Source organism: Erythrolamprus reginae, chromosome 3 (assembly GCF_031021105.1).
Source record: "Erythrolamprus reginae isolate rEryReg1 chromosome 3, rEryReg1.hap1, whole genome shotgun sequence".
NCBI lineage: Eukaryota > Metazoa > Chordata > Lepidosauria > Squamata > Dipsadidae > Erythrolamprus > Erythrolamprus reginae.
Genome location: NC_091952.1, coordinates 159,272,737 through 159,297,143, shown reverse-complemented (window position 1 = coordinate 159,297,143; position 24,407 = coordinate 159,272,737). Strand labels below are relative to the sequence as shown.

The following is a 24,407-nucleotide window of genomic DNA, read 5'->3' as shown; positions in this document are numbered from 1 at the left end:
TTCTGGCAGCTGTTAGTATATGTATAACTAGGTATCTTACTTCTTTTTCTATTTTTTTAATTAAAAATACCCAATAAATATAATTCTGGTTTTTTTTCGATTTCTTCATTTGCTATTTCTTTTAACCAATTTGTTATTTTATTCCAAAACATTTTTGCCTGTGTGCATGTCCACCATTGGTGGTAGAACGTGCCTCTTTCTTTTTTACACTTCCAACATATTGGAGAGGTTTTTGGGAACATTTTTGCAAGTCTTTCTGGCGATAGGTGCCACCTGTAGAACATTTTTAATTGGTTTTTCTTGAATGCGGTCGATCTTGTCATCTGCCAATTGTTAATCCATAATTTTCCCCATTTTTCTAGTTCAATTGTGTAGCCAAAATTCATTCCCCAGCTTATCATATTCTCTTTTATAATTTCCACTTCTGTCTCATAACGGATCAAAAATTTATATATTTTACTGACAGAGGGGTTTTTTTGTGTGTTGTTGTGCTTTGAATACAGCAGTACATGATATTTCACAATATTGTTACAGAATTAAAACCGTGGCTGGACTGACAAATTGCAGTAATATACAGTTTGTTTGTTTGTTTGTTTGTTTGTTTGTTTGTATTGATAGTATACAAAGATATAACATTCTTCATATACATGATACTAGTAAGAGAGAAACATTGAGACAGAGGACAGAAGGCATGCTGGTGTACTTATGCATGACCCTTACTGACCTCTTAGGAATCAGGAAAGGTCAACAGTGGATAGTCTAAAAGTAAAGTTTTGGGGGTTAGGTGATGATACTACAGAGTCTGGTAGTGAGTTTCATGCATCAACTACTCAGTTACTAAAGTCGTATTTCCTGCAGTTGAGTTTGATGTGGTTTACTTTAAGTTTGTATCTGTTGTATGCTCGTATGTTGTTGTGGTAGAAGCTGAAGTAGTTGTTGACAGGAAGGACATTGCAGCAGATGATTTTATGGGCTATGCTTAGGTCGTGTTTAAGGTAACATAGTTCTAAGCTTTCTAAACCAAGGATTGTATGTCTAGTTGTGTAGGGTATTCTGTTGCAAGTGCAGGAGTGGAGGGCTCTTCTAGTAAAGTATCTCTGGACATTTTCTAGAGTATTTATGTCTGGAATGCCGTGTGGGTTCCAGACAGATGACCTGTATTCAAGGATTGATCTGGTGAAAGTTTTGTATGCTCTGGTTAGTAGTGTGAAATAACCAGAGCAGAAGCTATGTAGGATTAGGTTAACAACTCTTGAAACTTTTTTGGCAATGTTGTTGCAGTGGGCATTGGCACTTGGGTCATTTTGTTCAGCTTATATTTGGTGTTTTGGTTCTTTTTGCCAATGTGTAGGGCCAAGCATTTTTTTGGTTGAGATTTGGAGTTGCCAGATGTTTGACCCCTCAGACACAAAGTCAAGATCTTTTTGGAGAGTAGCTGTGTTATCAGTGGTGTTGAAAAGTTTTACATTGTCAGCAAAGAGAACACAGTTGCTTGTAATGTGATTGCAAAGGTCATTAATATAGAGTATGAAGAGTGTTGGTCCAACTACGCTGCCTTGGGAAATGCCACTGTTAACTGGAACAGGATTAGATATGGTGCTCCCTATTTTGAAAACTTGTTGTCTGTTTGATAGGAATGCAGTTAACCTGCTATGGAGGGATCCTGACGTGCCGTAGGATTTGAGTTTTAAAAGTAGTTTGTCATAAACCACTGAGTTGAAGGCTTTACTGAAGTCAATGTAAATTACATCTCTTGATTTGCCCTGATTGAGATGTATAGTCCATATGTTTTTGCAGTGAAGGAGTTGCAGGTTACAAGATTTTTTTTTCTAACAAAATTGTTTGTTAGAGAGTAGGTTGTTAATTTCTAGTTAGAGAGAAATTGATTGGTTGATTCCATGAATTTGCATGTGATGCAACATAGAGCGATTAGTCTGTAGTTTTCAACTAGATTGGGTTTTCCTTTTTTGAAGATGGGAATGACCATTGCTTGCAACTATAGCTTTGGTAGTGAGCTAGTCCTGAAAGATTTTTTAAAGATTATGCTTAGTGGTTCGGCTATGTCTGTTGAGAGCTTTTTTAGGAAGTATGCACGTAGACCATCAGCCCCAATTGATAAAGAAGGTTTAAGGTCATGTAGTCCTTTTTCAACATTATCTTCTGTGAAGTCTGTCTGTGTTAAGTCGTTGTGAGTGTTCGAGGTGCAATTAGGAAATTTTGAGGAGGAGCCGTTGCTGTTTAAAAAGACTGAACAAAATAATGTTTTGAAGAGATTAGCTTTGGTTGATTCATCGTATCATTCTTTGTTGTTGGGTCCTTTTAGTGCTGGGATGGGTCTTGAGTCCTTGAGTTTGTTATTTACAAAGTTGTAGAAAGCACGGCTGGATTTGGTGCGCAGGAGGTTTTCCTCTTGTTTGTTCTGATAGTTGAAGCATTCTGTAGCGGCTTTTGAAGTTAAGCTACATGGCCTTTTTTGTTTTTCCGCCAGAGATATTTTTTTTTTTTGGGGGGGGGGGTTGTAGTTTTCTTATTGAGATGGGTAGGTTGGTTTTCTTGCGTATGGTAGTTATTATTGGTACATGTAGTCTGACAATTCTTTTGACTTCAAACAAGAATATGTTGTAGAAGTCATTGGCAGTGTTACTGCCAGAGAATAGAGTTTGCCAATCAAGAGTTGAGAGATCGACGTCTATGAGTTCATAGTTGGCTTTTTTAAAGTTGTACTTGGGTGTCACATTATTAGGGTGATTCCTGGAGTGGCATTGGTTGAGGCTGAAGTTAATCATGCTGTGGTCGCTGTTGGAAAATGGTTCTTTTATTTGTAGTCCATAAATTGTGCTTTTGTTGTTGCAGAATATGGTTGAAGGACTGTAGCTATGTAGGACAGATGGGCAGAAAATGAACAAAGTGCATCTATAAGAGTCAGAAGACACACTGAAGATTTAACAATATAATGCACAAACAGACTAAACCACTTATCATTTTCAACTGGGAAACTGTTAGCAACTTAGAGCAAGCCAACTGTAACAAAACTGGGGTATTCTTGGAAGATTGTCATTCAGACAAATTAGACATACTGTAAATGGACATAGAGATAAACCATATTTACATGTCATTCAAAAAAAGTCAATAAAAAAACTATGAAGGAAATAAAAAGACCAGAACAGATCCTCTCCAACAAACAACACCCAGATAAGGAGGGATTGACATTAGACAAACAAGCAGAAAACAATACCCCAATCGAGGAAACTACAAAGGACAATACCATATCCTTACCAACACTAGCAGGAAAAATCTCATATATTATGATGTTACCTAGCTATGTAATGACATGCCTGTAAGCAAACAACCAAGCTCAGAGAACACCAAGGCATTCACAAATTGCACTGAATCACAATGTCATTTAATTTTGGCTTTTAATTTGGGGTATAATGCAAGTCTGTAACTTATCCCATCTGACTCATCTTACTATAGGAGGGCAGGCATTCCTGCTCAGAACCATGTTGCTGATTGAATTCCATTTCGTCTCTACCTTCCCTTCCAGGGGAAGAATATTAAACTAAGGGAATTTATGTTATCTTGTATTATATACAAGAATACGAGGTCTTGTAAATGATGAATGCCATAATCTCTAAAGATTCATTTTGTGCTGTTAAGGATCATAGCATTTAAGATGAGGCAGTATGATACCACAAATCAGGAAATCATTCCAGTGTGGAGCTCTGCAATGAGGCAAATTTTGGAAACAGAGCGTGTTAAGTTTCCAAATGTGAATCTGCATTTTGCCTCTCCAGAAATACTTATTCTCCTTCAATGAACACTTAAAGCTGCAATCCAAAACCCACCTACTAAGAAATCTGCTTTGCTGAATTTAGCATCCTTCCAAATAGATATACAAATTGTACATTTAACCTAATATAATAGAATTGATGTTAATTTTTAAGCATAATCCTTCTGAAAGAAGGTTTTGTTTTGTTTTGTTTCAACTAAAATAAAGATTATGTTGCTTTTTCCAAATGGGTAAATTCCAAGGATAAATAATTTCAAGGTAGGATTAGAATAAACCCTTTAAGCAAAATGAACCCAAATCCTTCTAGATTTATGCTGGGAAGCCTAATCCTTTTTATCATAAAATAGTTGTGAGTTCTTTAACAGTATGGAAAAGATCCATTTCTAAATTTAATTGTGTTTTCACAGGCATGTAGATATTGATATTAATTAAAGCATATATTTTGTGCTTGGTATTCTCAAGATTACAACTGAATAATTACCATGAATCTATTATAACAGCATTACATTTTTATGAATTCAAAGAAGAGTTTAACTTGCAAAAGTAAAAATGTTTGTTATCAGATAGTACACAGTTGTCATTTATCAAGTTATTATTTTATCTGTCTGTCTGTCTGTCTATCTGATCTGTCTGTCTGTCTGTCTGTCTGTCTATCCATCCATCCATCCATCCATCCATCCATCCATCCATCCATCCATCCATCTATCTATCTATCTTATCTAATCTATCTATCTATCTTCTATGCCACCTAATTCTCTAGGGACTCTAAGCAGCTTACAACAGGAATATAAAACAACAATCATAATACAAAACCTCTAAAAAAATTAAAACAATTTACAGTTAAAACTGTTAAATCCCTGCATACCATTCATGGCTGGATCTCACTGGTTACCCCCATAAGTTCAACGGTGCCAGGCCTGTCAGAAAAGCCAGGTCGTTACAGCTTTCCGGAAGGCCAAAAGGGTGGGGATGGTCTGGATCTCAAGAGGTAGCTGGTTCCAGAGAGCTGGGGCAGCCACAGAGTAGGCCCTCCTTCGTGGACCCACCAGCCAACACTGTTTAGCTGATGGGACCCAGATAAGATCAACTCTGTGGGCCCTTACCAGTCACTGAAATCTATGTGGTAGAAGGTGGTCTATCTCCTTCTTAAAACACTTTAGGTTATACTTTAACAGGAGTTATTGCTTTGAATATTAAACATTTCTTGCATAGCAGACTTTTTTAAACATGTGTCTTCATATATGGACTATCCTTTAGCAATAAAAGTGTGTATGGTACTTTGGTTACATCTGGAACAAAGCCTTGAGAATGATTCCTTTCTGGTTATCAGGCTAAAAGCTATTTGAAGGAAATTCAAAGGCAGTGTCTATCATGGGTGGGGATTTTCTTCCAAGGATTCGATGTGTTCTTACAAGTACCTCATTGTTCAGAATGAATAGCATATGACAAAACAGTACTTTCCCAAATATTTTGTTAGTGGTATTGACTGAAGTCCATTGGAATCAATGCAAGATTCTTCTGGAGTCAAATTCCAGTGCAATAGACCACTTAAAAGAGGAAGAGTAATAGCTAGGAAGAGGAAAATTATTCTCCTCCTTGAGCTTTGCAATCATCCTTCCTAAAGCAATTAAAGATAGAAAAGCAAAGTTGCAGTTACGTAATTAAAGTGTCTGGGTCCACATCAACCCTTTTTGGTTTTGGATCAGCAACCTAAAGTTATGATGGAATGGTGAGAAGATCCCCCCCCCTTCAGAGTAGAAATTTTCAGAATATTTTAGCAATGTAGATGATGTTGCTTTTTAAACATTTTGTTTGTAAGAGAGATTTATAGCTTCACACTTAGCTATAAGGTAAGCTCTGTTTTTGGCTGTAACGACCTCCTGCAACCCACAGTTAGTGAAAATGGAGCTCACACACGTGGCCCTCCCAAGCTCCATTTTCACTGGCAGAGGGTTGCAGGGGGCCATTGCAACTGAAAACAGAGCTCAGGAGCCTGTTTTCACTAGCAGAGCACTCAGGCCACTACAAGCACCCTCAACATGAATGACATCAATGTAGCAACGCCCACCCAGGCCATGTCCGCTCTGGCCTGCAGTGATCAAACACAACCCTGATGCGCCCCTCAATTAAATTAAGTTTGACACCCCTGATGTAAAGTGTCTTCATAACTAAGGATTTTCCAGAATTTGCTTCTAAGGTGTTAGTTTCCTATTGCTTATTTGACAAAAGCTAATCTGAATGTATTGATGAAGATTTTAAAAGTGAAAGTAGCTTGGACTGAAAAATATCCCTTGTTCAGGCAAAGAATGTGTTAACTGTTATATTTTGTGGTTTGTGTTTTTATTAAATTGTTTTAGAGTCTGTACATATGGCCTTAAGTATAATATGAGATCACTTATTTAATTGTCCCTTTTTGATGGTTGTAAAATAGTTGTCATATTTTTTGTTACAATTCTGCTGTTAAAGTTATACTTATACTGGCAGTCTTTAACATTCTGTTGTGGAGAAAAATTGTTCTCTTCAGTAACCCCAGCATTTGGAGATAGATGCCATCAAATTAATTTAATTGGCATGCATGACTATGGTGATCACTGAACTCCCAAACAAAAGAATGCAAAAGAGCTCCAGTTAAAGTAAGGTTAGAGGCTATATAACCTCTTGAAATAATATATAGGAATTAGAAAACTAGTGTGAATTATATTATTTTTCTGCAGGATTGCAGGGTCTGATAACAATGCAGGTGATTTTATTATGCACTGTCTGTAATCTCCACATTCTGCTCCATTAACACCTCAAAAAATATCTGGTCTTTGCTTTCAAGTCTCATTACGTAGCTATTTTCTATTATTAGACAACCTATTTTCCACAATATCAGAAGGCAAGAAAAGAAACAATGGATGAAAACTAATCAAGGACAGAAGCAATCCTATAATTAAAAGTTCCTAACAGAGGGAACAATTAATCAGTAGAACAGAAATTGTGGTTGTTACATCACTGGAGACTTTTAAGAAGAGATTGAACAGCCATCATTTGTCTGTAATGATAAAGGTCTCCTGCTTGAGTAGGTGGTTAGACTAGAAGACCTCCAAGGTCCCTACCAACTCTTATCCTTCTGTATTCTGTAAGCTTCATCTTGCCTGATCTGCCTACTATGCAGTTCAACATCATGTATGTAAGGAGAATATTATCTGGTCTACACAATACAGTTATGCATATACTGGTTGTCTTTCACATTATGATGTGTTCATTGTTATTATTATCCATATAATTTTCTTGGGATTTTTTTTAAAAACTCAGTTATGTTATACCACAGCACATTTATTTGATTGTTATTAACTTCTACACCACTTCATTCATGGCAACAAAAATAAATAAATAAATAATGATCAAAATAAAACAATGCTATCACTGATGCCATGTACAAAATGTTTTTTTTAACAGGAATTGGGTATATCTAGTATAATGAAAAGAAGGACTAGGGGTGACACAATAGTAGTGTTCCAACATTTGAGGGATTCCTACAAAAACAAGGGGTCAAACTATTTTCCAAGACCATAAAGCAAGATGAGAAACAATGGATGGAAACTAAACAAGGAGAGAAGCAACCTAGAACCAAGGATAAATTTCCTGACATTGAGAACAATTACCCAGTGGAAAGGCTTGCCTTCAGAAACTGTGGGTGTTTCATCATTAGAGGCTTTCAAAATGACCCGAAGAATTATTTATTTAAAATGATATAGGGCGGTGATGGCGAACCTTTTTTTTCCCCTTAGGTGCCGAAAGAGCGTGGGGGCATGCTATCACACATGCACAAGTGCCCACACTCATAATGCTTGGGGAAGATGAAAACAGCTTCCCCCACCCCCCCGGAGGCCCTCTGGAGGTCGGAAATGGCCTGTTTTCCAACTTTTGGTGAGCCCAGTAGGTTCATGTTTTGCCCTCCCCAGGCTCAAAATGCTTCCCTGGAGCCGGGGGGGGGGTGTTAAAAATGTCCTTCCCCATCCCTCATTCTCAACCGGGGGTCGGGACCCCTTTGGGGGTCAAATGACCATTTACCAGGGGTCGCCTAAGACCATGGGAAAAGACAAATTTCCCATGGTGTTAGGACCTAAAGCTTCTATTCTTGCGCCTTGGAACATATTTTTACAATCCGACCAATCAGGCGTTTACAGTGGGGTGTCCCTCTGACCTTCCTACCAATCAGCTTAAAGTTCTGTTGGGAGAATTGGCACTAGACATAAACTTGGGAGTCACCACAACATGAGGAACTGTATTAAGGGGTCACAGCATTAGAAAGGTTGAGAATCACTGCTCTAGAGTCTCTCTGGAAGCCAAAAGTGCCGGCACACGTTGGAGCTGAGCTAGGACAACAGCTCACATGCCAGCAGCTATGGCTCCGTGCCACCTTTGGCCGCCATGCCATAAGTTCGCCATCACTGGAATAGGTTCTCCTACTCAGGCAGGCCTAGAAGACTTCCAAGATCCCTTCCAACTCTATTGTTCCATGTTCCTATCCAAGTTACAATTGAAAAATGCTTTTTTTTCTGTCAAAAGTATTTAAAGGGACAAAACAATAGACTGGCAGAAGTGCCAAAAGCAAAGGAGGACAAACTCAATTCCATGCACTTTTGTTTTCCTTGGCCACTGGGCTTTATGAAAAGCAATAAGTGACTTTTGCAGAAGTATGAACCAATAGTTTGAGATGGCTTTTAAAATTATGCAAAAGGTTTTAATAAAATTAAATTGAGCACTACACAATACCAGCGGAGTCTATATTTCTTTTTGTAATGTTCATTATTGTCACTACTGTGATGGCAAACACAGCAACATGTAGGTTAGTCTGTTAGAAATTGCTTTCTTGTTGTGTTTTTTAACAGCTAGAAGCAGAGACATTTCCAGTGCAGGATACATTTCAACATGAAGCATAAACTATATTATTCTGTTCCTTTTTGGATACAATGCACCAGCTGTTTTTCTGGGCAAGGTAGAAAGGATATGCCAAATTCAAGAAGCTGCAAAATTTCAAACAGCTGTATGTGCTCTTCAAAGTGTTCCTTTTATGAGAAGTTAGTGAAGCACATAGGACAGTGTTATTGCTGCCTCTGGCTTTCCATCTCATCTAATTGCTGTGCAGTATTACCTAGTATGAAGTGATAGATGTTCTTTCTTAAGTTGCCTGCTCCTGCAGTTAAAATGGGTGGGGGGATCTCTCCAGTTAGTTTTACCTGGGAGCTATGATGAACTGCAGTCTTATCTCATTCTGGTTTGCATCACACATATCTATTCTGTTATACTAGGATCGATATTGTTCAGATATTCTACTTCAACACTCTGTTCCAACTTTTGATCCACTCTTTGCTTTAGCCTGACATATCTGTATTATTAGGAAGCAGGATTGATTCTTAATCATTGCAGTCAGCAAGAAATATTACAATGTTTCAGCTATTAATATTTGTAAGGGCAACTCCCCTGCTTCCAATAGTACATAATTGATCACACTTATGCAGGTACAACTAAGCACTTCAGGTATACATATATCCAGTGTATCCAAAGCTTGCATTTACACTTCAATAGTATCCTTGCTGGCTAAAATCCTTTTCTTTTTTGCTATGTGCTTCAGTCCTTAATGGTATATTTTCTTATTAATAATGAATTACCCACTTGAGAAAAATATTTCTGGTCTCTGTTCACTCTACTTTGACCAGCTTCTACATGAATGAGTTATTTTCTTTCAAAATTGGAAAATAAGGAACACCCTGAATTCAATAAATTGGTTCAGATATGCATAGCTTGGTTTAAAATCTTAGCTTGCATGTGGTTACTGGTCTCTAAATTCTTCATAAATAAGATTTTTCATAAATATTGTATCTTTGTCTTTGATCTGGTTGGGATTATTAAAGTTCTGTCCATAATACTACGTTTCTGATGGTTTATTTTCACCTGCAAAATATAAGATGACCTGTTTAAGTGAACGAAGTAGATTTATAGTGATTTCTATAAATAAAATATTTTTTTATAATGAATGAGTCATACTATAGGTTGTTCTCAAGTTACGACTATAATGGAGTCTGCCCATTAGGGTTGTAACATTAATTGAAACACATTGAATGAATGAACCCCATCCCTCCTCTCCCCAATGCATTCATTAATTCATTAATTGAATGCATGGGTCATTAAGTGTTAATGAGGTACCTCAAAGAAGGGTAAGACCATGGAGGACCTAATGCAAGAAAAGCCATTTGCCTCTGGCCACTCAAGGGCTCCCCATACCAATTGAGATATCTCGTGTTCCCCTTCCCATCCCTTAGGGGTCTCCAGAGCTGCTTCTGCCTTCTTCACACTTACCATTTGAAGATCAACAGAGCTTGGTAGCAGAAACATGACCAACTTCTCAGATGCAGGTAAAGCTGTCTTCTTTAAATCTTGTGTTCTTCTGTCCCCTTTGGAAAAAGCTTGTCCAGGGAATGACAGTGGCGTGAGATTGTGTTCCTGGTGGCCTCTGTCTTCTGCACCAAAAGCCTTTTGCAAAGGAGATGGAAGCCTTTGGGACTGTGACCTCGTGCTCCTGCAGGCTTCCATCATCTGTGCGAAAAGTCTTCTGCAAAGGGGATGAAAGGGGATGTATGATCTAATGAAAACAGCTTCACCAACATCTGAGAAGATGGCCACCTCTGCAGATCTTCAGAAGAAAGTGAGCAATTGGTGACATGATGGAGAGGATTCAGTGGGCTTGCATAGCAGGCCCAGTGCCTGTGCAGACTCTGTGGAAATGTTGTTGTGTCTCTGCAATCAGTTGTAAGATCAATGGCTCAAAGATCAAACATTCATAACTTCAGGACTGGGTTTTAAGTATTTTTTGGATTGGTGTCATAAGTTTGAATGGTCACTAAATGAATTGTTATAACTTGAGAACTACCTGTACTATTACATTTCATAATTGGGCACTCTTAAAAATGTTAAACCAGGAAGCGGGGAATTTAAAATAGAAATATCAGAAACAAATTAAATCAAAGCAAACTAAACTGATTCAATCCACCCAGATTTAGAGTATTTATTGGTTTGAAATCAGTTAAATGAATGCCAATAACTGGTCTTTGAGATTGAATACTATCAAGACAGAGGTTTAAATGATTTCTTCAGTCACATGTTCATAGATGTCTATTACACATCCTGTTTCTCTTTAGCAACATGATTTGCCATGCTTTCCAATTGTGTCTTGGAAATGTTCTTAACCTTTCTTGGTGTGTAATAAATCTTCAGAATGAAGATTTCTGAATGCCATGAAGCTTAGCCAGAGTTGGCTAATGATTTTATCTTCATCATGCCATAGTCAGAGATTGAATGAAAAGTCAAACAGAAATGTCTGTTCCCCTTCCCCCACCTCCCTCAGATAAGACTATTGATTTTGGTTCACTGTCCCAAAAATGGACAGCTTATATCTGTAAAAGTATAATTATTGAAACTATTCTTTCATGCTTAAGCCATTGAAGAACCATATTTGGTTTATGGGAGAAAACACTTATATATATTACAAAGGCATTTTGACTTTCCAATATTATGTTCTTAAAATATCCATTGCTTAGAACATGGTGTGTGTGTGTGTGTGCGCGCGCGTGTGCATATTAGTACTACACAAATAAGAGTAATTTTTGGCACACTAATGACCAATGTGTGGAACCGACGTGGAATAAGCCTTGCTACAAAGCTCAAAGTCTACCAAGCAATAGTGCTAACTACCCTGTTGTATGCCAGTGAGACTTGGATTGTATACAGGCGACATGCTAGGCAATTGAACCCTTCCACATGACCTGCCTCCACAGAATCCTGAGGATCCAGTGGCAGGATAAGGTGCCTGACATTGAGGTCCTCTCCAGAGCAGGCCTACCATCAATTCCCACCCTGCTGATGAAAGCCCAGACATGCTGGGCAGACCATACCGCTAGGATGCCAGACCATCATATCCATATCCAGTGGAAATAATAGTTAAAACAAAAATAAATCATGATGGCTGTTAAAACAATTTGAATGTTTTCAAAGCCATAGTCCCATAATATAATGGTGAGCTGTCTAAAGCAAAGTGATTGCATGGGGAACAAAGGAAGTGTTATAAAGACATGTTGAAAGCCTCCTTCAAGTCCTTCGATAGTGGCACCACTTCCTGGGAAATCCTGGCACAAGATCGACCAACATGGTGTAGGTTGATCCACCAAGGCTGACAGATGTCTGAGGCCAGAAGTACATTCAGAGCAGTAGAGAAGTGAGCACTCCGCAAAGCCAGGGCTGCAAATGCAAATGCTGTGACAATGGTGCCCATACATGTCTGTCCAACATGTGGCAAAACACTGTGTGCCTGTATAGGCTTACCAGCCACTTGCGGACACATCATGTACAATCCACAACCCATTAGATGTCAAGGTCTTCCTCAAACACGATGGATGAACTACACAAATCACCCTAATTCCAAAAATTTATGGATTCCTTTTTGCAAGCTTATTCAATTGAGACTTTTATTGCCTGAAATAAGTACAGTAAGTAGTAAAACACGCTGTACTATGTCTGACTTTGCAGAAATGTATGAGAAGTGGAAATAATAGTTAAAACAAAAAATAAATCATGATGGCTGTTAAAACAATTTGAATGTTTTCAAAGCCATAGTCCCGTAATATAAGTGCCTCTCTGCTGGATGGCTGTAATTGTTTCAGTTGTTAACAGTAACCTTCAGTGGAGTATAATTGGAAAGATAATGCTTACCCATCTCTTCTAAATGCCTACTCATTTTGTTTCTTCTATTTATTTCAAGGCCCTTGCTTTCATTAATAAAAGAGCTCGTTTATTTAGTTCTAGGATTCATTGGTTTAGACATCCTTGATCACAATGCCATTTTTGATTATGGAAGTTGGGGGGTATAACATATCTTTATAAACCTAAGAAGGAATTCAGTATTTTAGCTAGAGAAGAAGGTGACAGCCAAATATTACCAATTCTTCCCCCTCTCTCTCCCTCCCTCTCCCTCTCCCTTTCTACTTCCCACCCACCCCCTCTCTCCTTCTCCCTGTCTCCCTCCTCTCCCTGTCTCTATAATAACAACTGAATTCGAAGGGAACTTGGAGATCTTCTAGTCCAACCCCCTGCTTAGGCAGGAAACCCTACACTGCTTCAGACAGATAGCTATCCAATATCTTCTTAAAAACTTCCTATCTTGGAGCATTCACAACTTCTGGAGGCAAGCTGTTCCACTGATTAATTGTTCTGACTGTCAGGAAATCTTTCCTTAGTTCTAAATTTCTTCTCTCCTTCTTTAGTTTCCACCCATTGCTTCTTGTTCTATCCTTAGGTACTTTGGGGAATAGATTGACTCCTTCTTTGTGGCAACCCCCGAGATATTGGAACATTGCTATCATGTCTCCCCTGATCCTTCTTTTCATTAAACTAGCAATGCCCAGTTCCTGCAACCATTCTTCATATGTTTTAGCCTCCCTAATCATGTTTATCGCTCTTCTCTGCACTTTTTCTAGAGTCTCAATATCCTTTTTGCATTGAAGGATATTTCTTTCTCCTTCCTTTCCTCCCTCCCTCTCTCTGTCTGTATGCATTTTATGCAGCTAAAATGATACCTATGGTCATGTTTTTGTGTTATAACAGCCACATTGTGATGTCATGGTAATTCTATAATTATACTAATATTATTAAAGGGAACGTACTTATGTATAGTAGTTTCTAGAGAAAGTATGTAGAATGGTGCTGTTCAGTTCAGCTTTTACATATTCCTGTTAATACTGTGGAGTGGAGAACTACTGTTATAAATGATGGCAATAGTTAACCCCAAGGGAATAATAATTACAATCTTAGTCTTATGGGATGAGATGCTTCCTTTTTTGCTAAAACATGTTTTAACATATGTATGTTGTCAAATGTGCCAACATCCACATTTAAAGAGTGTCACATGCAAATAAAAAAAGATGTCATTATTTACTCAGTATTTCAGTTGTCCATGTGTTCTAAATCATTTTGTCATGTTCTCAATTCTGTGTAACTTTAAGGTGGGAGTCTTTACGTGTGTGTTGGTTTGTGTGTGCCTTTCTCTGGTATAATTGTATAGTGACAGTAATAGTGTAATTGTAATAGTGACAGTCATGTTTATATGTTAGGTTTTTTCTCCCAGCAATCTTAAACTTTTGGCATAACTTTATTTGACTTTGGATTTAATGTCACATTTCTGTAACTGATACACAGCACTGTCATTTGGTTCTAGAACATATTCTGCTGCATACTATCTATTATTATGACTTATCCAATTGTCATTTTGTCTTAACTTCTTTTTCTCATTTTTTAAACCAGTTAAACTGATCTAAACTTAGATCTTGTCTCTCCTTTTGCAAATCTTTCTCTCATTTTGCCTTGTAGTTCTGCTAGAAATAATAGATTGTTCCTTTGCCCAGTTGAATAACCATGAGGATTATTTTCGATTAATCAGTCTTTGTTAAGTCTTTTATTTATCTACAGATCAATGCTGATCATTGCATCTTTAAATTATGTCTAAAATTATCCCCTTTCCCTTTATTTTTTAAACTTTAACTAATGCTTTGATAAACTCTGATTACTGTTCCAGTGCATTTATCTCTGGCTTTCCAGTTTCTTGTGTCTCAGTACTAATTGTCAGTCTGGCCCCAATTTGGTCCTTAAGAAAGAATGACCCTTGACTCCATAGGTGTTACCAATAGTTAGAAATCAAACAGACAACAATAAGAGACAAAGCTCTAGGAAACCCTACATTCTTTATTCCCAGAATATTTTTTTTAGAAATTCCTCTATTTTGAGTGGATTTCAGGAACAGTAGGGAGTAAATTAGTGGAGGAATAGAAAAGTCCATCTCTTCTATTAACAAAATAACTTTTAAATGTCCAAGGTGGCCTCATAAAAAGTGAGTTGGCACCTTAACAAAAACAACATTTTTGCTGTTTCATAAAAATAACAATAGAAAAATCAATCTATTTTGTTCACTTAACAAAATAACTTTTAATTGTCCAAGGTGGCCTCATAAAAAGTGAACAAGAGTTGGCACCTTAACTAAAATAACATTTTTGCTGTTTCATAAAAATAACAATAGAAAAATCAATCTCTTTTGTTCACTTAACAAAATAACTTTTAATTGTCCAAGGTGGCCTCATAAACAGTGAACAAGAGTTGGCACCTTAACAAAAATGACATTTTTGCTGTTACAACAATCTGTATTTTATCTCATTCCTTTATTTGGAATAACATATTTTAATGCTATTTGAACCAATTAAATATGACTAAATGGATGATATCTCCTAGAAAATGGTAATGATAAATGGAAATGGGGAAAAAAAGTTTACCTGAAAGGAAACATCTTAGGTATAGCACATATGCATCTAATATACAACCAAAACAGTACTGAAATATTGTCCCAACAGAAGCAATACTTGTGTTGATGCCCAATGAAAACAGAACCAATTCTCAGCTTTAAAATTTAATTGTAGTATTTATTGTACATAATTTCCAATCAGTCTGCATTCTTGGTAAGATACATAGAATGAAGCAATGTTGTAAATGGTCTCTTCTGGCAGGCCATTGATTCCAGAAGTGATGTATTTATTGCTTCCATAAACGGAATGAGGCCATTGGTCAAGCTAGCCAGGAACTGTCCATCCCAATACGTACTTTTAATCATTCAAGACTGTTGAAGACTATTCAATGCTTGTACAGATTGCAAAAATGCTATGCTTATGCTGTGGCTCCCTCCCTGGATATAAATGTAAACAGTTAAGAAAATTGCTCACTTAGCACTAGTTTGTAACTTAGGTTTTCATTTTGTGTGTTCCTAGATATTCCATTCATCACAATACAGAAGACTTCACTATTGATACAAACACTGGAACCATTAAGACTGCCAAAATCTTTGACAGAGAAGAAACCCCTTGGTACAACATCACAGTCACTGCTTCTGAAATTGGTACGTAACAAGCCCAGAGAGTTTATATTCCATAGGACTTGTTTTCAAGTAAATGTCTCTTTCAAAAAAGTACACATTGATTGAGAGATTTGGGGAAAATATTTAGCAATTTGGAAGATAACACAACATTATCCTCTTTCAGCTGCTCATGATGTCTATCAATCTTGGCAGCTGAATAACATATCAAAGCTACTTTCGTTGTATAAAATGTAAAGTTGTTTCTTATATAATGTTCAAATACTTATGTAACATTAAGCAAATACTTTGTGAGCCTTGGTTCAAACCCATGTTAGAGTACATATGAATGCTATGTGAAATAAACTACATTCATTATGATTTTGATACATTTTTTCCTGTTTTTAACTGGAATTCAATTGTGTTTGAGTAAAAAGCTTTCAAGACAAATCCTGTAAGATTGCAGAGAGAGAGAAAGACCCCAGGAAAAGAAAGAGAAAGACCCCAGGAAAAGACAAATAGCATACATCAAAATTCCAATAACTTTGGGAGAGGGAGAGGAGATATTCAAGAATTCTGAATATCAAAGAACCACTCAGCTCACATTCTATTTGAATTCTTAAATGAGCACAAGTGAAAGAGACACAAATTGGAAATAAAAAATTCTGGCAATCACCATATTCTGTTTAACAGTATATTTTAATGGTTTTTTAAAAGGACATTTTGTTCACATTTCTCAAGGCAGAATACTTTATTAGGTTGAAGTTTATTACTCTCAGACTCAAACAAATATAAGCTTATTAATGTAATATCTTATTCCAAATTTAAATCAAGTTAATTACCAAGTAATAATCTAAATCAGGATAATTGATAGAAGGATGTAGGAGTATTGAGCATGTTTGCAGGCTTGGGTTGAATATACATGCAAAACATTGAACTTTGCCAATGATAAACTGCGTCTAAGGTTTTGTAGAACATAATGAACAAACAGTAAATTAATCAGTGTCAAGAATAGCCCGCTATTGTGAATATTTTATTGTTTTTATTTCTTACTATTGTATTGCTTTATAACAGCACTTGGAACCCCAATTGAATAGATACGATTCTTTTTTCTAAAACAATATACAGTATAGCTATCTGGTAGAGACATACGCATAAGGGTTTCACATAAAAATATTAATTTTTACATGAGGTTATACATTCATGCAAACATCACCCTGAATTCTAGCATACAAAAGAATTCTGGGAGATGAAGTTCACAAGTCTTAAAATTGCCAAATTTGTAGACCTCTGAGTTAATAGATGAGATTCCTAGCTTATCTCCAATCTAAACATTAATCACACTCAACCAGATTTTCTTTTGTAAGAAGACTGGATTGGAAATCATAAGAATCCAGTGATTCTCATGTTCAGATTATGATCATATTATGGTTTAGTCCAGATCAGATTATAGCCAGATGTTAAATATGAAATAAAGTATAAATGGCTACACATAATGCAGCAAACAATTTACTATATTAAAAAAGTAACAAGTAACATTCTACAGTAAATAGATACTTGATTTTTTATAGAATAACACAGTTCTCTTCCTACAATCACTTTAATACAAAGGTGCATTTCTCAACCTTTCTTAATGACAGTTTTGTAAATATCCAGATATTCAACCCATTTCATATATAACCCATATATATATAGCTTCCTGCTATAAGTAAAGGGGGAGTTGTTTCTTTAAATTGAGGTGTTTAATATGAAGTTAAGAGGCTGGATATGTTTTTCCCCTTGTACAGCTCTCAATCTGTACAAGAATTGAGCACACCAATCCCAGAGACCAATAAATGTGGTCTATAAAATTATACAGGTACTGATTGCAAGTTTCAGTTCAATTCCTGTGTTCATTTCTGGCACAAATTGTTCAGAAACATCCATCAAAAAATCACACAGATTTCTCATTGGGGTTAAATAGGGAGGCATCTACCTCCTTATTAAGGCTTCTAAGAATATGCTTTATTACTACCCTAGTTTAAAGAGGTGCAGGCTTAAATTATTGTATATTAGAAAGGAGAGACCAACCATAGAAAATTCACCTAGAGTGACAGAGTTATTGACATTGCTCACTAATCTTCATAAATCAAGTTTCCATTTTTATATAATTTGGTACTACTTCAATGGTAGCTTGCCACTAGAAGGTCACAGGAATATCCGTTTATCCTTAAGGGACCTGTGGTTCCACCTGCTCTCCCAATGTTTATCTATGCATCATTCAAATGAGCACATCACTCTTCATAACACTAACTTTTGATTACTGCGTTATGGGTTAACTCAAATAAGAAAATAATAATAATCATGCTTAGTATCCTGAAATTCCTACCCCATTATTCAAGGGATATAAGTAATTGCCCCAAGGTGTGAGAGTACAGGATAGCCAATCAGGATCTCACCTTATATCACCTGTTGATATAAGAATTGATTGAAAGCTGGTGTAAATTGGGTGGAAGAGAACTTGAAGTCTGAGAGGCAAAGCAAATGATGGCACTCTTCGGTTTTTGTTGGCAGACGTTTAATCTGTGTTATTTTCTTATAAAGCCAGGCTACTTTCCAGAAACCCCTTCTTCCAGGATCTGATTGGTTCTAGTCTAGCTTTAGGTTCTTCCTCAGGACTGAATCTCCCAATCAGGGAGCCAAATATCTTCAGGCCACCAGAATGGTCTTGATGATTCCATGGCCTCTAGCTAGTGTGTCAATTTTGTACTATTATTTGGTATTCTGTTATGATTTGTTTGTGCACTCCAAGTTCTTAGTATTTCTGTATATACATATATAATGTAAGAAGGAATTCAAAATAGCATGTTGAATTATTTTTAAACTTGTTTAAGAATATTTTCCATGCCCCCTGAAACTGGTTGAATTTCCAGATGATCATTTTTCTATCTTTCATTTTGACAAATAATATTGGCAAATAATGTGTCCATGCATTAATCCGTGTAAAAGAGTGCTTCTTCTAGAAAAAGGAGAGAAATAAATGTATTCCTTACAGCTCTTATGGTAATATTAAAGGTAATGGTGGTAGTAGCAACTGCTTTGCTGTTTATTTCTATGCTAAAATATGCTATTACATACTTCTATTGTCAGTGACAGGATAGAAGCCACTCTAAAACAATGAGATACTGGGCTGTAAAATGAAAAATGAAACTAATGGCAGTTGAACAAGAGAAGGGTGTTGTGGGAAAGCACTCAATTGTTTAAAATAACATATGCAACTGTTATGTAGGTACAAACACAGCAAACCAAGAATTGTCAAAAGGATGCAAGTTCCACTTCTTGGTACATGCATTCTTTATAGTGATAGAAATATGAGATGGATGAAATTCATATCATAACATCATTAAATGCATTTCTTCTTATTTTTCCTCCACACACACATCTCATACACACACACTTTAGTTATTCAGTAAAATGTGGAAAAATTTTAAATGTGCTTTATATCAAAAACTATACTCCTTTGAAACATATATTACAGTAAAGCAGTTTCTATAATGATGTTATTTTGACCATAGCTCTAAATTCTGCAGATGTTTGATATTGATTGATATTAGATAACAGTGACAATGCAAAACAAAAATAAATCAATTAATATATTTAAATCGGAATTGGTCAATAGAGAAGTGTGTATTCCTATGTAACTATAGACAATCTAAATAGAGTTGTAAAGTGTATGTCTTCTTGTATCTGGTTACATAGACAATCTAAGCTTATCCTATTTCAATTTTAGAAAAGTACTAACATTCTTGTTTGCCCTTTCTGATGTATCACTGATATGTCATATAACAAGGGTGTTGATTTCATTGAGGATTGCATCATGGTTGTGTTTGACCTCAGGGAGGCAGGACCAGGGGCCATGGCCAACTCAATGTCACTTGTGTCGGGGGAACTCTGTGGTGGCCTGAGGATTCTGCCAGTGAAAATGGGCTCCCAAGCTCCATTTTTGGCTGTGACAGCTTCCTACAATCCTCTGCCAGCTAAAACGGAGCTAGGGAGGCCCTCCTGAGCTCTGTTTTCACTGGCAAAGGCACTGTGGGCCCATCCTTTGCTGTTTCTATGGCAGCCTTGCAGGCCAGATCTAAACACCCCTCTGGCCAGATCTGGCTTCTGAGCCTTGAGTTTGACACCCTGCCACATAAGGAATATAATGTAGAAACCATGTTTAAAGCAGAGGATGATGATTTTTTGTGGATGTGTTAAATTACTACATTGGATGGTTCCTCTAATTTATAGTTACCATAAAACATTATTTTTATTAATAACTCAAGATGGCAAGCATACTTTAGGAATATATAAAAATATACACCAGTACACATACATACATACACCAGTGTGTGTGTGTTTTCTATCAAATCACCTGGCATACCCAAATATGGGAGGTAGCATACTTCTTCCTTTTGCCTTTCAGCGCTTGAGCAGAAGCCAAATCTTGCTCGGACACACCTGCCCATCTGCCAGCTACCCGGGGCTGCACGCACAGCTCCATTTTTGCTACCGGTAGGCAGTGTGGCATGTATTGGCTAGCAATCCATTACTGACGGGATATTATTTAATGGAATTAAAATCAAGATTGTCAAAGCAAAGAGAATATAAAGTTGGATTAACCAAGATAAATATGTATGCTGTTGTTTGTGGTAGTATTGGACTTTTGCTGACCCAAAACGAATAAATTTAAATATTTGTTTATAGATAAGAAGAATCAGAGTACTGTGAAGTTAGTGAAATTGTTTGTACCTGTTTTGATGAAGTTATTTATTTGTTTATATGTATGTTTTCATTATCATATTTTTATTTTTGCACTTTTTAATTTTAATTTTTAATTTTGATATTTTTTCTTAGTTTGTACTATTTTTATAATTGTATTTGTAAAAGCTGATAAATTAATAGTGGATTGTTGTAGCTTGCAAAACTAAACACGTTTTTTTTTTAAAAAAAACACCCTTGTATTTCCATTTTCAATTTGCTTCAGGTTATAATATATGAGCCCAGATAAATTATTTTTAGTATTGTTGTATGCCATCGAGAGTCAGTTTTTTGTGACATGGGCATATATATAAATTTGACTAATAAAATTGTTTTTAATCTTGGATATTGCTTGAGGTTAGCCCACATAATCTGATATCTTCTCAATGTTTTGAACTGCACTTTCTATCAATTCTGGCCAATAGTGTCAGTGTTATAGTTCAGAAGGCCTTGCATTGCATTGCTTGAGCTTGTTTATGGAAGCAAATAACTTCAAATTGTGATTTTAAATCCTGGCTCCTTTTCTTCAACAGCAACTAATAGGGCTCTGCATAACTGTTAATGATTTGGAAGAGGTATTTCTATCCAAGTATAAAGACAGCACCTCTTTGCTATTTAAAGCAAGCACATTTTCTTTCAAGCAAACCTGGTAGCTGGAAAATGGATGTGCATACTGTAATACATAGCAGAGATGAGTTGGATAGTTTCAAATTAACACTTCTTATAAATTGTTTTCAAAGCATGCATAGCTATCGCAATCAAGACACTGAACTAGGTCACGTAACTATCTTTGTGTTATTTCAGTATTTATTTCAGTTTGTTATTAACATAACCCATTTTATTTAAATGATAAGGAGTTTCATTTTAATGAAAATGTTACTGCTAATGAACTGCTACTGCTTAACCCTGTGTCCATTTTATCCAAGTGAATAATTATCTAATTTTAACTTAAAAAAAATAACAGACAGAAAGACTTGTGCTCTTTCATGGATACTGCACCAATCAGTATCTGATAAAATGTCTACAATTGTCTAACAATATTCAAAATTAGAAACACAGGCTCTTTTTTTTAAACATCTCACATATATATAAGAGACATGCCAAATGTGCACTGGGGTCAAAAGAAAGCAAGATGGCTATGGCAATCTGATTGAAATTCTATCCTTATTATGGTGACAGAAAAAAAAGGTTGCCATAGCCCAGAGAAGTTTAGGGAATTGTTGAGAAAGTCAACTCTTGTGGCTAATCTTGTAAAGGTAAAAATTCCCCTTGCACATATGCGCTACTCATTCCTGATTCTAGGTGGTGGTGCTTATCTCCGTTACAAAGTCGGAAAACAGTGTGGTCCTGTGGCCAGCATGATTAAACACCAAAGGTGCACGGAAGGTGGTCCCTGCTTTTATACTTGCATTTTTACATGCTAGGTTGGCAGAAACTGGAAGAAGTAACAGAAGCTCACTCCATTACATGGCACTAGGGATTTGAATTGCTGAACTGCTGACCTTTCTTATCAACAAGTCTGAGCCACTGAACCTGAATAGAAGGCCACTAGGAATGTTTAGGACTGTAAGCTAAACTGGAAAATTATTAATTTAAAATCATGTGTATCATGGCTAAAAATCCTGATAGAGGTGTGTCCATGAAGATATTGGGAATCAAACTCAACTTGAAGGAGGTTTTCCTGCCTCTTTATCATTATGTAGGAAGTTGAAAAATCTCTAAAACATGGTTAGGGAAGATGTTGGGTAAGTCAGTTTTTTCCTGTTATGGTTTTAGAAGATTTATTTATTTATTTAATTATTTAATTTGTATGCTGCCCCTCTCCGTAGACTCGGGGCGGCTCACAACAGTAAAGATGGAATTGTGGACTGCATTGGTAGGCTGTATTGGCTGCCGATTCGTTTCCGGACACAATTCAAAGTGTTGGTAATGACCTATAAAGCCCTACATGGCATCGAGCCAGATTACTTGTGGGACCGCCTTCTGCTGTATGAGTCTCAGCGATCCGGTTAGGTTCCACAGAGTCAGCTTTCTCCAGGTCCCTTCAACTAGACAATGTTGCTTGGCAGGGCCTAGTGGAAGAGCCTTCTCTGTGGGGGTCCTGGCCGTCTGGAATCAGCTACCCCCGGAGATTCTCACTGCCCCCACCTCCTCACCTTCCATAAGAGTCTTAAGACTCATTTATGCCCCCAGGCTTGGGGCAATTAGACCTTAGCCCCTGGCCAACAAATGTTGTGTATTGTTGTTGTTTGAATGGGTATGATTGATTTTTAATATAATTAAGGATTTTAGAGTAGTTTATTTAGTTTTAATTAATTGTATTTAGTCTACTGTATTTTATAGTTTCTTTTTATATGTTGTAAGCCACCTTGAATCCTCAGAGAGGGGAGGCCTATAAATCCAGTAAGCAATTAAGTAAGTAAGTAAGTAAGTAAGTAAGTAAGTAAGTAAGTAAGTAAGTAAGTAAGTAAGTAAGTAAGTAAGTAAGTAAATAAATAAATAAATAAATAAATAAATAAATAAATAAATAAATAAATAAATAGTAATCCAGTGCATCCCCAGAGGTTACCAGATCTTATAGGGAACACTGCCTTCATGTGTGGATTCTTTCAGAGACTTGTCAAAGATAAAGGAAACAGAGCAACCTATTTTTCAAGAGGTGATAAATCAAAGTCAGCAGTATCATTTTGTTGAAATATTCTCTTTGTATATATATATATAGAGAGAGAGAGAATTGCTACCTTGTTCCCAAAATGAGTTACCGTTTATCAAAGAAATATAAATAAGGAGTCTCCCCTCAAGAATAAACATTTCCTTTAGTTGCAATAAAATTCTAAGTATTTTCTACATATCCTTATATTATAGTCCCTCACAAAAATCGCTTTAAATAACTAGAAAATAAATTTTGCAAAATGCACACAATTGCTGTATGTCAGTTTTCAAGCAGACAAAAGTTTTGAAATTTTAGTATGAAAGAAAATTACATAAATGATTCTCTGGCAATAGATGTATATTTTAGAAAGCAATTTAAAACAGATTGTTTGTGTGACTACCCAGATCATTTATTTAGATTTTTGTTTTCTTTCCAAAGCTATTGTTAGAAAGCAGAGCAAAAAACCTACTGATGAGGTTAGAAGAACATATTGAAGGATAATAAATTCTTTGAGAAGAAAAATGACAGATTACTACAGGCTTTATTAAGCTCTAATAACCTGAAATGCCAAAACATAACAGTGACCATAAAAAGTTTCTTGTGCACACTCACAGAAGGATTCTAAAAGAGTATACTTTTATAGCCCAGTCAATATTTTTGTGGCCATATAAGGAAGAGGAGAAAGATTGACTTTGTTCTGTTTGGTTTCCCCAAGTTTTGCTACAAAAGATAGCCAGAAAGCTAAGTGCTGGGTTTTTGTTTGTTTTATCTTCTCCTCTAACTCAACTATTGTCCTGGTTGTCTACCTTTCTCTTATTTTATGGTTTTTTATGGGCAGATAAGCATTCACAGAAATGAAGCATGTGAGAAAATGTAAAACAAAATAAAACAAAACAACCACCAGGCTGTTCTCTACAGATTTTTGTTTTTCTCCCAAGTAAAAGCAGATGACTGACTAGCTTTTGCTTGAACATATCAAAGAGACCGTTTATCAAACAAATATGGTCGGGCAGTAGGAAAAGCAAGTAGGATGCTTGGCTCATAGCTAGAGGTATAACAAGCAGGAAGAGGGAGATTGTGATCCCCTTATATAGAGCGCTGGTGAGACCACATTTGGAATACTGTGTTCAGTTCTGGAGACCTCACCTACAAAAAGATATTGACAAAATTGAACGGGTCCAAAGACGGGCTACAAGAATGGTGGAAGGTCTTAAGCATAAAATGTATCAGGAAAGACTTCATGAACTCAGTCT

General features: G+C 36.4%; 1 protein-coding gene across 2 annotated transcripts in view; it reads left to right on the top strand.

Moving 5' to 3' along the window:
• The window catches only part of CDH18 (cadherin 18), a 310,510-nt gene that overhangs the window by 251,955 nt on the left and 34,148 nt on the right, over window positions 1-24,407 (top strand). For both annotated transcript variants that reach the window (XM_070747111.1, XM_070747112.1), the window contains one exon: window positions 15,637-15,764. In XM_070747111.1, coding sequence (XP_070603212.1) covers window positions 15,637-15,764 — 128 coding nt within the window. The remainder of the gene's footprint in view (window positions 1-15,636; window positions 15,765-24,407) is intronic.